The sequence below is a fragment of the Moschus berezovskii genome, chromosome X (assembly GCF_049115385.1).
Source record: "Moschus berezovskii isolate FMDL1 chromosome X, NW_MosBer_1.0, whole genome shotgun sequence".
NCBI lineage: Eukaryota > Metazoa > Chordata > Mammalia > Artiodactyla > Moschidae > Moschus > Moschus berezovskii.
The window spans coordinates 129,879,770-129,896,685 of NC_142488.1; the positions used below are offsets into that span (position 1 = coordinate 129,879,770).

General features: G+C 38.7%; 1 protein-coding gene across 7 annotated transcripts in view; it reads right to left on the reverse strand.

Annotated features, from left to right (window-relative positions):
* MCF2 (MCF.2 cell line derived transforming sequence) overlaps positions 1 to 16,916 on the reverse strand; it is a 122,908-nt gene that overhangs the window by 67,758 nt on the left and 38,234 nt on the right. For 5 of the 7 annotated variants that reach the window (XM_088834342.1, XM_088834340.1, XM_088834338.1 and 2 more), the window contains 2 exons: positions 9,369 to 9,483; positions 8,069 to 8,159 (listed from right to left, as the gene is read on the reverse strand). In XM_088834342.1, coding sequence (XP_088690468.1) covers positions 8,069 to 8,159; positions 9,369 to 9,483 — 206 coding nt within the window. Of the gene's footprint in view, positions 1 to 2,431; positions 2,483 to 8,068; positions 8,160 to 9,368; positions 9,484 to 16,916 lie in introns of those variants that run through there. The other 2 variants (XM_088834343.1, XM_088834341.1) reach the window with 1 other exon arrangement.

Consider the following 16,916-nt stretch of genomic DNA (forward strand, 5'->3'; position numbering starts at 1 on the left):
ATCATTACAGAGTATTAATACTGAGTTGCTGGCATGTGATTGACCTCAATAAGGTGGGAAGTATCACTTTAGAATATGCTAGAAAAATCTTATGACCTCAAGCAATAGAGAAGAGTTTCCAATGCTGTGGCTACTTCTGCACTCATTCTTCCCACACTGAAAGAGTACAAAAGGGAAGAGTTACTCCACAGGTCACCAAATCCCTTGCCAAGTGACCTCAAGCGTAGGACACTCCCCAGCAATGCTCTTGCCTTGTGGCTCACCCTTCTTGTCCCATATCCATTCTCAACAACCTCCCTCACTTGTTCATAGTCATTACAATTTCCATCAAGTTGAAGCCTATCCGTGGACTCTAAGGCCACTTTACCATCCTTCCAGGTGCCACCTATTGTAGCCTCCAGAATCAGCCCAACACCAGAGATTCTTTCAAGTCAAACCATGGTGTCACCAGCTGAGTTGCAAACTTTTCACTCTGGTCTAGCCGTATCCATGCAAGCACAACAAATCTGTCTTCCACTACGGTTCTAGGCTTTAGACTTAATCCAATCAATTTCATTTCAAGCTAGCTGTTCCTACAGACAACTTCAAGTAATTAATTTGAGAGAAAAAGAGAGGAAAGACACCAAGAAAGATAATAGACACATATGCTATTCCTTAAGGTCCAAACAAATGTCATCTCCTTTGTGAGGCCTTCCCCACCAGCTAGAAGTTTTTCATAATAGTTATTTAAGAATATGTCCTACCTTCTCTACTAGATTGAGAGTTCTTTCAGCTCTGTAGCCATTCTACGTTTACCTGTGTAACCCATATTGTCTGTAGCACAATACTAGATATACTTATTCACTAAGTACTTGTGTGTTGCATTAATTTCTGTGTATATTAAGGTACGTGTATAAACAGAAAGGGCTTCCCAGGTGGCACTAGTGGTAAAGAACCTGCCTGAAAATGCAGGGGACATATGAGATGCAGGTTCAATCCCTGGGTTGGGAAGATCCCCTAGAGAGGATATGGTAACTCACTCCAGTATTCTTGCCTAGAGAATCCCATGGACAGAGGAGCCTGGCAGGCTATAATCCATGGGGTCGCAGAGTCGGACACGACTGAAGTAACTGAGCATGTAAGCATGCATATACAGGAAACGAAGTTCAGAACTGAGAAAACATCTATGCATATAAAGGAATTAGGAATCTTCTTAACACTTAAGTCAATTACTTTTGATAACAAAAGTACTAATGTCAGTTGCACCCAATATTGTAAAGCACATACACAGGCATCTCTTGTGCACCATAAACTGTCTGTTAAAAATCTGAAGCTATTACTCCCATAATACAAAATCATGTGTAGAGCTGGAGACACAATTTTATCAAAATAAAAAGATTCATATGCTAAACTGTAATTTTTAAAATACTATCTTGTGCTAAAAGCTTTATTAGAAAATAAACCAGTTACTCACCCATGGATATTCACTGTCATTCAACAAGAATAAAATTCTTACTGGTTTATTTCCCTAATCTTACTTTTGATTACAAGTGTCATTCTGTTCTATGACTGATTGTCACTCTCTCATTTTTTGTGTGTTGTCTTGATTATTTAAACAAGCAGGTATTCTATTTTAAATCATAGCATCAATAACGTTATCTTAAGTTTTGAAAGAAAAAGAGCAGCACCGAAAACTGGGCTGATGACCAGTTAATTATTAAATTAGCTAATGTTATTTCACATTTCTTCAAATGACATCTAAATAGCCCTTCTGAAATTTGCTGGGAATTTGATATATAAGTGAACCAATGATGGGAAAATTTGAAAATGTATCTGAAAGAAGAGATTTCTAAATTCTAGCTTGTAAATAATGGTGAGCACTTTTTTTCTTTTAAAAAAAGGGAGTCAACGGGCTAGAATTCTGCATCTTTAACATTTGAATTTGGGGAAATACTTTTTTTTAATTTGAGGAAAAACTGAAATCAGAAAGAATTCAAATCATCAGACTTAACATTTTTTCACTTATCCAGTAACACATAGCCTTTTTAAACACTGATAAAGTCATCTGCAGATCTGTCCATGATACCATAATCTACTTGTCCATGGTGAAAAGAAGGATGAATCTTTTTGTTCGATATTATTTTATTGATAACTAGTGACTTTAAGCTACTCTGCCAAATGAGTCAATATTGTTCATACGCTCTTAAATAAATACCATGACGAAGGATGCTTCCTCATAAATTTGATCACATTTAGATCTTGATGCCTTAACATTCCCCTGTGTCCATATCACAGTAATCACATCAATGCAATCCACGCAAATCCAAGTCTCCATTATTGCCCTCCGTCCTGAAAAACCCCATTCAGCAGTTTGTGCTATAGCACCATGCTGCAGCATTCCTGCACTTGAACTTGGGAACAGGCTTTCCAGGACTGCAGGCAGAGCCCTTACCGCATTCCTTCTGAACCTCATCTTGCCTCTCGGGGGAGTTGCTTCTGCCATCTCGCCTATACACAATAACAACACTCTTCTTTTCCAATTGTCAATGCAACATTGATGAAATATGAGCTGCGTCTTAGGTAGTATTTAAAAGCGGCAGCCAAAAATCTCTATCAAACAAAGCTACCGTGGCTGCTTCCATTACCACCCTGGCAGCGCTGCAAAAAAAAAAAAACAAAAAAAAACAAAACCACTATCTCTGATTAGTCAGCTGACAGATCCTTTCCTACCGCTCATTGTAATTCGGAGTCCACACATTCCCCCAATTACTTAGCCTGATTGAACCTCATGGATTAGCTGGTGCTTGACTGCTCAGGAAGATCAGGCTTTTCCTCAGAGTGGAGGAAGAAAAAAAAAACAACTCTCCTCCTAGGGGCTAGATGGGGCTGGCTTTCTCTGCTCAATTTGATTTTTAAGGTGGAATGCTAAGAATCTTTGTGAAGGTAGTATTAACCGATATCTATTCTTGCCCTACCCCGCTATGTAACTTGAAATTCAATTCTGTTTATTATTATTATTATTAAATTCTATTCTGGGGTTAAGCCTGGAAACGGTTAATAGTTTGTGGATTTTGTCCTGATGATAATCTAAAAAGAGCAGAACATACAAAGTTTCTGAGACGGGTAGGAGCCTCTCCCGAAGGAACATTTCCCCAAAACGTTTAACTAAAAAAAACATACATATATATATAGTCTCCTATCATTATGAAGTAGAGCCTAACTGCATAGTTTCTTTAAAAATCTAGAAATTAAGGTCTTCAAATCGAATTATATAATTACTTCACAGACACTAGTTTAAAATAATATACTGAAGACAATTAGATCTATCTATATAATGGCTGTTTCCACAAGAAATTCTTTCTGAATGTCAACTTTTGCTCTTGAAATTAGCTTGTATTCAGTATTTCCCTCTATTGCAAACAGTGTCCAATGGGCTATTAATGGTTGAGATATAATTACTGTGCTTTTGAGTATGGGTATAGAGACTTTTTTTACAAAAAGCCCCCGTTATATCCTCCTCTTTAATGAAAGGGCTTAATGGCTGGGCTTCCCTGGTGGCTCAGAGGTTAAAGCGTCTGCCTCCAATGCGGGAGATGTGGGTTTGATCCCTGGGTCAGGAAGATCCCCTGGAGAAGGAAACGGTAACCCACTCCAGTATTCTTGCCTGGAGAATCCCATGGACGGAGAAGCCTGGTAGGCTACAGTCCAAGGGGTCGCATAGAGTCGGACACGACTGAGTGACGGAACGGGTAGAGACTATACCATAAGCAGAAACATTTAAAATATTTAAATGAAACAATGCTGAAACTAATCTATAGCCAGTCAGATGTCCTCATCACCTGCACCCCCACTCCTGCCTGGCAATTATGCAAATAAAGAGACCTTGGATGCAGAGCTCTTTGCTGGGCAGACTTCTCAGTTCCCCAGTGAGAGAGCAACCCAGGAAACAGAAAGGGGAGCATCACCTCCCAAGAAACAAGTCATTATTCCTTTAATGACGCCAAATCAGTAGTGCTGTGCTGTGCTTAGTCACTCAGTCGTGTCCGACACTTTGTGACCCTATGCACTGTAGCCTGCTAGGCTCCTCTGTCCATGGGGATTCTCCAGGCAAGAATACTGGAGTGGGTAGTCGTTCCCTTCTCCAGGGGATCCTCCCAACCCAGGGATTGAACCCAGGTCTCCCGCATTGCAGGCGGATTCTTTACCATATGAGCCACCAGAGAAGCAGTGCCAAGACCCAATTTCAAAACTGACGCCATATGCCAACCACCCAATGAAAATTAATTTCATCAAACAAGTAGTTTTGGCCAAAAAAAAAAAAAAAGCTGGGCTCGGTGATTTTAAAAATGCCTTATTATAACAAGTGCTATATTTAGTGTTAAATAATTGATTCTTATCATGAACTAAAGTTTGTTCAACAAGCCCAAGGACTGATCCTAAAGGCCAGGGCATGATAAATACCTGGATAAATATCATTCAGCTCCACTGATAGGAGTCTGTAGTACATGGAGGGCAGATGTATTCTCTCCAAAGAAATTTTACCTTTTTCTAAAAAAAATTATTAATGTATTTGTCTATCCACAAGTCTTTGGAAAATGATAGGAAGCAGCAAGTGGAAAGGTCACCAACTGGAATTCATGAAAATTCAATTCTTGCTCCCACTCTTTTGGTTACCTAGCTACCTGACCTTGGATTCATCACATAACCTTTCCAAAATGCATACGGTATATCAACATAATTCCCTCATCTATAGGACAATTTATAAAGACATCCGCCCACAGGACTTAATCAGGAAACAGAGAGAATCAACATCACTTAATAAATGTGAAAGTGTTTGAAAAAGCAAAAATGTATTATATAAAGTCGATGTTTTACTATTTTATTTTGGTGATTTTCATGAATCTGGTATTAATTCTTCTCTCCATTGCTTATGATTAAATACCTCTGGTTTTTTTTTATTTTATTTTTTTTATTTTTTATTTTTTTTATTTTACAATATTATATTGGTTGGTTTTACCATACATTGACATGAATACGCCCCAGGTGTACATGAGTTCCCCCTCCTGAACCCCCCTCTCACCTCCCTCCTCCCTTTATCCTCCCTCTGGGTCATCCCCGCACACCAGCCCAGAGAATCCTGTAACATGCATTGACCCTGAACTGCTGATTCATTTCACATATGACAACATACATGTTTCAATGTCATTCTCTCAAATCATCCCACCTCACCCTCTCCCACAAAGTCCCAAAGACTGTTCGATACAACTGTGTCTCTTTTGCTGTCTCGTATACAGGGTTATATTTCCATCTTTCTAAATTCCATATATATGTGTTAGTATACTGTATTGGTGCGTTTCTTTCTATCTTACTTCACTCTGTATAATAGGCTCCAGTTTCATCCAACTCATTAGAACTGATTCAAATGCATTCTTTTTAACGGCTGAGTAATACTCCATTGTGTATATGTACCAAAGCTTTCTTATCCATTCGTCTGCAGATGGACATCTAGGTTGCTTCCATGTCCTGGCTATTATAAACAGTGCTGCAATGAACATTGGAGTACATGTGTCTCTTTCAATTGAACATTGGAGTACATGTGTCTCTTTCAATTCTGGTTTCCTAGGTGTGTATGCCCAGGAGTGCGACTGCTGGATCATATGGCAGTTCTATTTCCAGATTTTTGAGGAATCTCCACACTGTTCTCCATAGTGGCTGTACTAGTTTGCATTCCCACCAACAGTGTAAGAGGGTTCCCTTCTCTCCACACCCTCTCCATCATTTATTGCATGTAGACTTTTGGATAGCAGCCATTCTGACTGGTGTGAAATGGTATCTCATTGTGGTTTTGATTTGCATTTCTCTGATTATGAGGGATGTTGAGCATTTTTTCATGTGTTTGTTAGCCATCTTTATGTCTTCTTTGGAGAAATGTCTGTTTAGTTCTTTGGCCCATTATTTGATTGGGTCATTTATTTTTCTGGAATTGAGCTGCAGGAGCTGCTTATATATTTTAGAGATTAATCCTTTATCAGTTGCTTCATTTGCTATTAATTTCTCCCATTCTGAAGGCTGTCTTTTCACCTTACTTATAGTTTCCTTTGCTGTGCAGAAGCTTTTGATTTTAATTAAGTCCCATTCATTTATTTTTGCTTTTATTTCCAATATTCTGGGAGGTGGGTCTTGGAGGATCCTGCTGTGATTTATGTCGGAGAGTGTTTTGCCTACGGTCTCCTCTAGGAGTTTTATAGTTTCTGGTCTTACATTTAGCTCTCTAATCCATTTTTAGTTTATTTTGGTGTATGGTGTTAGGAAGTGTTCTAGTTTCATTCTTTTACAAGTGGCTGACCAGTTTTCCCAGCACCACTTGTTAAAGAGACTGTCTTTTCTCCATTGTACATTCTTGCCTCCTTTGTCAAAGATAAGGTGTCCATAGGTGCATGGATTTATCTCTGGGCTTTCTATTTTGTTCCATTGATCTGTATTTTTGTCTTTATGCCAGTACCATACTGTCTTGATGACTGTGGCTTTGTAGTAGAGCCTGAAGTCTGGCAGGTTAATTCCCCCAGTTCCATTCTTCTACCTCAAGATTGCTTTGGCTATTCAAGGTTTTTTGTATTTCCATACAAATTGTAAGATTATTTGCTCTAGTTCTGTGAAAAATATTGTTGGTAGCTTGATAGGGATTGCATTGAATGTATAAATTACTTTGGGTAGTATACTCATTTTTACAATATTTATTCTTCCAATCCACGAACACAGTATATTTCTCCATCTATTAGTGTCCTCTTTGATTACTTTCACTAGTGTTTTATAGTTTTCTATGTACAAGTCTTTTGTTTCCTTAGGTAGATATATTCCTAAGTATTTAATTCTTTTCATTGCAACAGTGAATGGAATAGTTTCCTTAATTTCTCTTTCTATTTTCTCATTATTAGTGTATAGGAATGCAAGGGATTTCTGTGTGTTGATTTTATATCCTGCAACTTTACTGTAATCATTGATTAGCTCTAGTAGTTTTCTGGTAGAGTCTTTAGGGTTTTCTGTGTAGAACCTCTGTTTTAAACAAAAAACTACCATACTGACTTGCCCAAGATGAGGAATAATTCATCATGGGTATGAAAATAATAATGATCTCATTCATGATACCGTGTGAGTGTCAGTGTATTTCTTATACTCGTCAGCAAGTTAGTGGAACAAAAAAGAACACTGGTTCAGAAGTCCAACAACTTAGATTTCTGTCTTGCCTTCACAACTAAACCAACTGCCTCTGGTGGGTGTGGCCTCCGTGTCCATTGTGAGATGAAGGAAGAATTTCATTGGTTGATGATACTGAACTCTCAAAGAAAAACATGGATTGATTTCCAACTTCTCTGGTCTGATAGAGCAAGTTGACCATATGTCACTTCCACAGACAGCCCCACTCTTACCAGCTCAGGAAGCCTATGGGTTCCTCACCTCCCTCTTTGCTATGAAAGAACTGTCAGACAATAACCAGATGAGCCTAATAATGTAAAAAGATCATCTCAGCTGTGGGTAAAACCGCACCTCTCATACTGTCTCCATTAGGGACTCTCTGGGTCTTGGGGAGCTGGGGACTAGACTCTAATCGGGGAGATATGCCATTTAGCAGGTGACTCCCTACCCTCTCTATCCCAGGGGAAAGAAAAATCTAGAAAGATACACACTAAAATGTTAAAAAGTGATTATTTCTGGATGGTTGGATTATTAACTATTGTTTTAAACCTCCTTCTTTATACTTTTCAATATACTATGTGTATACAACATGGCTATTGCTGTTTTATAAAAAGTTCCCATAAAAAACTGCCTTGCTTTGAAAGGCCTAGGAGACCATGAATCTCTTCTCACTCAACTTGAACCATTAGCTACTCATTCTTTCCTATAAGGTTTTCTATTGAGTAGAGTTGTTCAGCTCAATCTCCTTTACCAATTCTTCTCTCTAGTTTCCCACCTCTCCGTTCCATCTATTTTTTTAGCCTGCATCAGAATAAAAATAATCTGTACCCCCACAAACAGAAAGTATAATGCAAAACAAAAATAAGAAGTTACTATAGAATAAATTGGTACTTACTGAGATTTTTTGGAGAGATATTTTGAGAGAAGACCAGGTATCCAATCTTCGATCAAGAATAATGGTAAATCGGGAGTCAGATCCATTTTGCCTAGAAGATAAGAGGAAATAATATGTTTTTCTTAATAGTAACCCAACTTTGCTAAATATGTCCTTACTTCTGATTATTTCATTTACATGTGATGTCTGGCCGGAAGACAGATTTGGGAAGCTATCACAAGGTGCTACAATGGAAGATCAATTTAATTCCATATTCTACTACAATTTAAAATTTCTTTTTGCCAGTTATGTGAATCTTTTAAACAGGCAAGTGCCACTAAAATGGATTTGGAATACTGTGATTTGGGGCATGGGAAAACATTATAGACAGCTCTCCTTCATGACATCAGATTTAACTTCACAGCAATCCAGAATAAGTCAATGATCCATTAATTCATTCAGAAAAACACTGTTAAATCTCTTGCCTGTTCCTTGAGGGAAGGCAGTGTAATGGATAATAAAACTTTTATTTGCTGTAAAGAGACCACTTTCAAGCTTTAAGATGTACAGTGTAAGTTTTGTTTTTTGGGATTTGATTTTTGTTCATGAGTGCTTAGTCACATCAGTTGTGTCCGACTCTCTGCGACCCCATGGGCCATGGCCCGCCAGGCTCCTCCGTCCATGGGATTTTCCAGGCAAGAGTACTGGAGTGGGTTGCCATTTCCTTCTGCATTTTGTTCATAAGACTCTTCATAATATTACAATTTTAGATTAATGCCTTCTTAGTCTTCAGGATTAATAACCAGAAAACATTTCCTTTAAAAAACTTGTTTACAAACTAAATAAAATCTCTAAGGGAGCTTCTGAAACTTTCTCCTTAAAGCATTCTCATCTCAAATGATTTCTAATATCAAGAAGTTACTCCTAATCCATTTCAATATCACTTTTGAGTCTATTTAACTTTGTCTTATTTTATCCTTGGAAGAAATGAAGAATATCTGTCTTAACTATTGGCTAGTGACAGTTTCTTTTAGAGTTTAAAGTATGATCATCATTTTTAACCTATGTTCTTCTGCATGGGGACAAATACTTCTTGGCCCCCAATTTTGTTTTCATAGATCCTCAGTATAATTTTTATAGCAATTTAAGTAGTGGTCAGCTTCTGCTTCTAAGTTATTTCTTATCTATTCTGAAAGTTAGTCTTACAAATCATTTACAATAATAATAGCCACACTAAAACATCATTTTCTTGTTATTACATTCAAATAGGTATCCAAAAAAGAAACCAAATTGAAGAAAACAATGTAATGAAATGCTGTACCTTGCAATAGACGTCAAGTAAATCAGTATATTTGCTATAACTTCTTCTGGTATGCATTTGAAATTACAATTTTCTGGAAACGTAATGATCCAAGCATCATCCTTTCCCCGGCCACCTAAAACAGTATCAAAAACCAAGTTAATATTTATGTCACAACAATGTAAAAAAGAGGATTTTAGATTTGAGAGGGGTGATAAAGAAGACAGATTGGGGCCAATGCAACTTTTATAAGGATGATGACCTCCACAGAAACCAAAAGGCACCATGCCCCTGCTTAAGTGCAAAAAGTGGCAGGGTGGGGCACTTACCCGGGGGCCAATGATTAAGACTCCACGTTCTGATGCAGGGTGAGAGTTCAATCTCTGGTTGGGAAACTAATATCCCACATGCCATGTGGCATGGCCAAAATGCAACAGGGTAGTTTTGAAATTGAAAAGAAGAAAGAAAGAAAAAGGGGGGGGGGGAGACAAAAGAAATAAAGGAAGAGGGGAAGGAAGGAGGAATAAGAGACAGCAAAATGAGGAAAAAATGTCATGGAATGTGTGTAATAAACATAGTTGAAAATATCACTGATCCCTCATATTGGACAACCATGGGTATTGGGAAATAACTGTTTCTATACCAATACTATGAGTTTAAATTCAAAATGAGTCACTGACAGCTTGATAGCAAGTGGAAACCTTGAAAAAATTGACCACTTAGTCATGGTGAACATGAAAGAGTATAGTAAACAAACTATAGGTAATAAGTAATGTTCTAACAGATTGGTGGAAGAAACAACATAAGGAATAATAGCAACAATGGTATAGGAATCTTACTAATGCAAAGAAAGAAAGACCACAAAGTATAAAATTCAGTGTTCATCCCACTCCACAGCCCTCTACATAGCCTGGAGGATAGAGAATGAAAGCCACCTAAGTGCAGGGGTGAACCTTCCATGTGCCTAAGGTCCCATTCTATAGTCAGCCTAACACCTAGGCACAGAGTAGGTGCTCAATACATATTTAGTGTTAAATGGAAGTTGAAGGATTATTTTAGGAGGCAAGTTGTAGGGTGGCCTTTAAATCTGGCTTGCTAAAAGAAAATTTTTGAGAGATTTTGTTGTAATTCTTATTTGGCTGAATTTAAGTGAATAGAGATATAAGATATAAAAAAAATTCAATATGTAATAAAACTATGACAGAGGCAAAGGAAATAAAGTAGAATGATAAAACAACAAATTCCAAAAGAAAGCAAAAATGGAAGGAAAAAACAAAGAACTAGCAGGACAAATAGAAAACAAACAGCAAAATGATAGATTTAAACCAAGCCATATGCATAATCACATTAAATGTAAATGATTTTGACACCTCAATTAAAAGTTAGAGATAGTCTAATTGGATAAAACAATCAAGACCCAACTACATACTGTCTATGAGAAACAGGCTTTAAATATAAAGGCACAATGCATTAAAAGGAAAAAGATGAAAAAAGATATATCATGCTAATTAGTCCAAAGTAGAGTGTCTAGTCAGAGAAGGCACTGGCAAGCCACTCCAGTACTCTTGCCTAGAAAATCCCATGGACGGAGGAGCCTGGTAGCCTGCAGTCCATGTGGTCGCACAGTGTCTGACACGACTGAGCGACTTCACTTTCACTTTCATGCATTGGAGAAGGAAATGGCAACCCACTCCAGTGTTCTTGCCTGGAGAATCCCAGGGACGGGGGAGTCTGGTGGGCTGCCGTCTATGGGGTCACACAGAGTCGGACACGACTAAAGTGACTTAGCAGCAGCAGCAGCAGCAGCAGAGTGTCTAGTATCAGACCAAATAGATTTGTCAAAATTAGAAGATCATTTAATAATCAAATGGTGGTAAATTCATCAAGAGGACATAACATTACTAAGTGCTTATGTATCTGATAACAGAGTTTCAAAATATAAGAACAAAACAAACAAAATACAAGAAACAAAATGGATAGAGCTCCAAGGAGAAATAAACAAATTCACAATTTTAGTCAGAAATTTCACCACCTCTCCCTTAGAAAAAATGGAGTAGCCATCATGGTCAACAAAAGAGTCCAAAATGCAGTACTTGGATGCAATCTTAAAAACAACAGAATGATTTCTGTTCGTTTCCAAGGCAAACCATTCAATATTACAGTAATCCAGGCCTATGCCCCACCAGTAACGCTGAAGAAGCCGAAGTTGAACAGTTCTAAGAAGACCTACGGGGCTTCCCTGGTGGCTCAGAGGTTAAAGCTTCTGCCGCCAATGCGGGAGACCCAGGTTCAATCCCTGGGTCGGGAAGCTCCCCTGGAGAAGGAAATGGTAAACCAACTCCAGTATTCTTGCCTGGAGAATCCCATGGATGGAGAAGCCTGGTAGGCTACAGTCCACGGGGTCGCATAGAGTCGCACATGACTGAGCGACGGAACAGAACAGAACAGAAGAAGACCTACAAGACCTTTTAGAACTAACACCCAAAAAAGATGTCCTTTTCATTACAGGGGACTGGAATGCAAAAGTAGGAAGTCAAGAAACACCTGGAGTAACAGGCACGGAATGCCTTGGAGCACGGAATGAAGCAGGGCAAAGGCTAATAGAGTTTTGTCAAGAGAACGCACTGGTCATAGCAAACACCCTCTTCCAACAACACAAGAGAAGACTCTACACATGGACATCACCAGATGGTCAACACCGAAATCAGATTGATTATATTCTTTGCAGCCAAAGATGGAGAAGCTCCACACAGTTAGCAAAAACAAGACCAGGAGCTGACTGTGGCTCAGATCATGAACTCCTTATTGCCAAATTCAGACTGAAATTGAAGAAAGTAGGGAAAACCACGAAACCATTCAGATATGACCTAAATCAAATCCCTTATGATTATACAGTGGAAGTGAGAAATAGATTTAAGGGATTAGATCTGATAGATAGAGTGCCTGATGAACTCTGGACGGAGGTTCGTGACATTGTACAGGAGACAGGGACCAAGACCATCCCCATGGAAAAGAAATGCAAAAAAGCAAAATGGCTGTCTGAGGAGGCCTTACAACTAGCTGTGAAAAGAAGAGAAGCGAAAAGTAAAGGAGAAAAGGAAAGATATAAGCATCTGAATGCAGAGTTCCAAAGAATAGCAAGGAGAGAAAAGAAAGCCTTCCTCAGTGATCAATGCAAAGAAATAGAGGAAAACAACAGAATGGGAAAGACTAGAGATCTCTTCAAGAAAATCAGAGATTCCAAGGGAACATTTCATGCAAAGATGGGCTTGATAAAGGACAGAAATGGTGTGGACCTAACAAAAGCAGAATATATTAAGAAGAGGTGGCAAGAATACACAGAAGAACTGTACAAAAAAGATCTTCACGACCAAGATAGTCACGATAACGTGATCACTGACCTAGAGCCAGACATCTTGGAATGTGAAGTCAAGTGGGCCTTAGAAAGCATCACTATGAACAAAGCTAGTGGAGGTGATGGAATTCCAGTTGAGCTATTTCAAATCTTGAAAGATGATGCTGTGAAAGTGCTGCACTCAATATGCCAGCAAATTTGGAAAACTCAGCAGTGGCCACAGGACTGGAAAAGGTCAGTCTTCATTCCAATCCCAAAGAAAGGCAATGCCAAAGAAAGGCAATGCCAAAGAATGCTCAAACTACCGCACAATTGCACTCATCTCACATGCTAGTAAAGTCATGCTCAAAATTCTCCAACCCAGGTTTCAGCAATATGTGAACCATGAACTCCCAGATGTTCAAGCAGGTTTTAGAAAAGGCAGAGGAACCAGATATCAAATTGCCAACATCCGCTGGATCATGGAGAAAGCAAGAGAGTTCCAGAAAAACATCTATTTCTGCTTCATTGACTATGCCAAAGCCTTTGACTGTGTGGATCACAATAAACTCTGGATAATTGTGAAAGAGATGGGAATACCAGACCACCTGACCTGCCTCTTGAGAAACCTGTATGCAGGTCAGGAAGCAACAGTCAGAACTGTACATGGAACAACAGACTGGTTCCAAATAGGAAAAGGAGTACGTCAAGGCTGTATATTGTCACCTTGCTTATTTAACTTATACGCAGAGTACATCATGAGGAACACTAGGCTGGAAGAAGCACAAGCTGAAATCAAGATGGCTGGGAGAAATATCAAAATACCTCAGATATGCAGATGACACCACCCTTATGGCAGAAAGTGAAGAGGAACTATAAAGCCTCTTGATGAAAGTGAAAGAGGAGAGTGAAAAGGTTGGCTTGAAGCTCAACATTCAGAAAACAAAGATCATGGCATCTGGTCCCATCCCTTCATGGGAAATAGATGGAAAACCAGTGGAAACAGTGTCAGATTTTATTTTTGGGGGCTCCGAAATCTCTGCAGATGCTGATTGCAGCCATGAAATTAAAAGACGCTTACTCCTTGGAAGGAAAGTTATGACCAACCTAGATAGTATATTAAAAAGCAGAGACATTACTTTGCCAACAAAGGTCAGTCTAGTCAAGGCTATGGTTTTTCCCGTGGTCATGTATGGATGTGAGAGTTGGACTGTGAAGAAAGCTGATCACCAAAGAATTGATGCTTTTGGTCTGCGGTGGTGGAGAAGACTCTTGAGAGTCCCTTGGACTGCAAGCAGATCCAACCAGTCCACTCTAAAGGAGATCAATCCTGGGTGTTCATTGGAAGGACTGATGCTAAAGCTGAAACTGCAATACTTTGGCCACCTCACGCAATGAGTTGACTCACTGGAAAAGACTCTGATGCTGGGAAAGGTTGGGGGCAGGAGGAGAAGGGGACGACAGAGAATGAGATGGCTGGATGGCATCACCGACTCGATGGACATGAGTTTGAGTGAACTCCGGGAGTTGGTGATGGACAGGGAGGTTTGGCGTGCTGTGATTCATGGGATCGCAGAGAGTCGGACACGACTGAGCGACTGAACTGAACTGAACTGCATAACTGATAGAAGGAGTAGCTGGGAAATTCACTAGGAAACAGTACACCTGAACAACAATTTCACCATCGTGACTTAAGTGATGTTTCTAGAATATTCTATCCAACAAAAGCAGAATACACATTCTCCACTAGAGAACACACATTCTCCACTAGAGCACTTGGGAAAAGGTCAAATTCATTCCTTGCCTTAATCTTTCTCAACAGAAACTTAAGGGAGAGTCCCCATTCCCATAGTACTTTTTTAATCAGACTAGACCAAAGTAATGAATCAAACTAGACCAAAATAATAAATCAAATGGTGATAAATCTTTATAACATTCTCGACGTAAAGAGCAAGATGAAGAAAGATAATCATGGGAAATGATGGCATTCACCCAACAATTTTAAAGGAAGTCAAAGGAGAAACTGTACAACTCTGAACCAAGAGACTTAGCCAAGCATGAAACAAGGGGCCTCTACAGATAGGGTATGGTGTAGAACTAGGATTATAAATAATATATAGCATATAATGCAACATATATATATAAGTTAGACTTGCCAAGCAGTATTTAGGTAAAGATCCACTGGAGAAGGAAATGGCAATCCACTCCAGTACTATTGCCTGGAAAATCCCATGGACAGAGGAGCCTGGTAGGCTATAGTCTATGGGGTCTCAAAGAATCGGACACAACTGAGCAACTTCACTTTCACTTTCACTTCCATACCTATCAAAGGAAAGAATGTTGGTTCTTATAAGGGTAGATTCTCATCAACTAATCAATAAACTGTTATCACCGCTGAGTACCCACAAGTGTTGCTGTTGTTGTTGTTGTTTAGTCGCTAAGTTATATCCAACTCTTTGCTACCCCATAGACCACAGCCCACCAGGCTCCTCTGTCCATGGGATTTCCCAGGCAAGAATACTGGAGTGGGTTGTCATTTCCTCCTCCAGGGGGTCTTCCCAGATCAGGGATTGAACCCACATCTCCTGCATTGGGAGGCAGGTTCTTTACACTGAGCCACCAGGGAAGCACAAGTGCTGTATGTACTAGGTAGTAAACATGTGAGAAAAGAAAGGAGGTATTGATATTCTAAATAGGGAGGTTTTTGTTATTTTTAACATTGGGAACACTTTCTTCAAAAGAAACGACAGGCAAGACATATTTTAAAAACTACAAAGATCAGATAAGAAAGGAAATTATGGAGAAGGATCTAGATCGGGAAACAGGTCCTGAGGGTGTTTCTATTTGAACACAATTTTAAAAACACTGAGGAGCTTCAGTAAAATCCCTTAATCTCAATAGTGAAAGCCTATCACACATTTATACCACTTATAAAATGAAAACATAAAACCTCATTAAGTCACCACTAATTCACAATTACTGCTAATTCTAATCATTAAAGCAGAAGCCAGATTGAAGTGTCCAATTAGGATCATCTATAAAGTAAATGCTCATTTGGTAAACCAAGCATGTAGGTATCATTTTAGGAGAAATAATTTAACTACTTAAAAGGAATAAGATGGTCCTTTGTACTTTCAACATCTAAGAAGGATTTTCATACAAACAACACATATACTTGTAAACTGTTCTTATCCATTTAATACAATAAATATAATGTTTAATGGCATAGTTCAAGTTACTCTAACACCTGAAAGCAATTTGCTTGTCTTTAAGCAAAGTTTCCCCTAGATATCTGACCGGATTAAAACAAGAGGGGTGGTTTCCTATTGCTGTATCTCTAAAAATATGTAATGTAGCTTTATTCACAAGAGCCAAAAGGTGCAAGCAACCCAAATGTCCACCAATGGATGAATGGATAAACAAATTAACTCATCATACAATGGCATATTCTTCAGCCTTAAAAAAGGAAGGAAATTCTGATATATGCTACAACATAGAAAGACCTGGAGGACATTATGTGAAATGAAAAAAGCTAGTCACAGAAAGACAAATACAGCATGAGTCCACTCATATGTGGCACCAAGAATAGTCAAATATGTAGATACAGAAAGTATCGATATAATGGTAATTGCCAGGGGTTAAAGGGAGGGAGGAATGAAGGGTTATTTTTTAACCAGTAGAGAGTTTCAGTTTTACAAGACAAGAAGAGTTCTGGAAATGGATGGTGGATGGATGGCTGTATAACAATGTGAATGTATTTAATTTCACTGAACTATACACTTAAAAATAGTTAAGAAGGTAAATTTTATGCTATATGTATTTCATAATGCATACATTATTCACAATTTTTAGAAATAATATACAAATGCATATACATTTTAGAAAAGTCAACTTTTTATCATGTGTATGCTGCTTAATTAGGGTGACTCAGAGCATTTTTAATGAGCATTTAAGTCATCAGAGCTATGGTGACAGGGAAAACCTCAGAGAAGTCTGTGGCTGCCCTCTCACTCAGCCTGCACCCACCTAGGAGATGGATCACACTTTCACTCATCATGGATTTCTAAAGATGTTCCCGAATGTCCAGTGTACAAGGCTGGTAAGCCTGGTTTTAATCACATATCTAAACATATTTAAAACCTCTAGTTATTCTCTAAATGTCCATTTCTTTAGCAACTACATGCACAATGCATAAATGTTTACTGAAATATAAAAATTATATAGCCACCTATAAG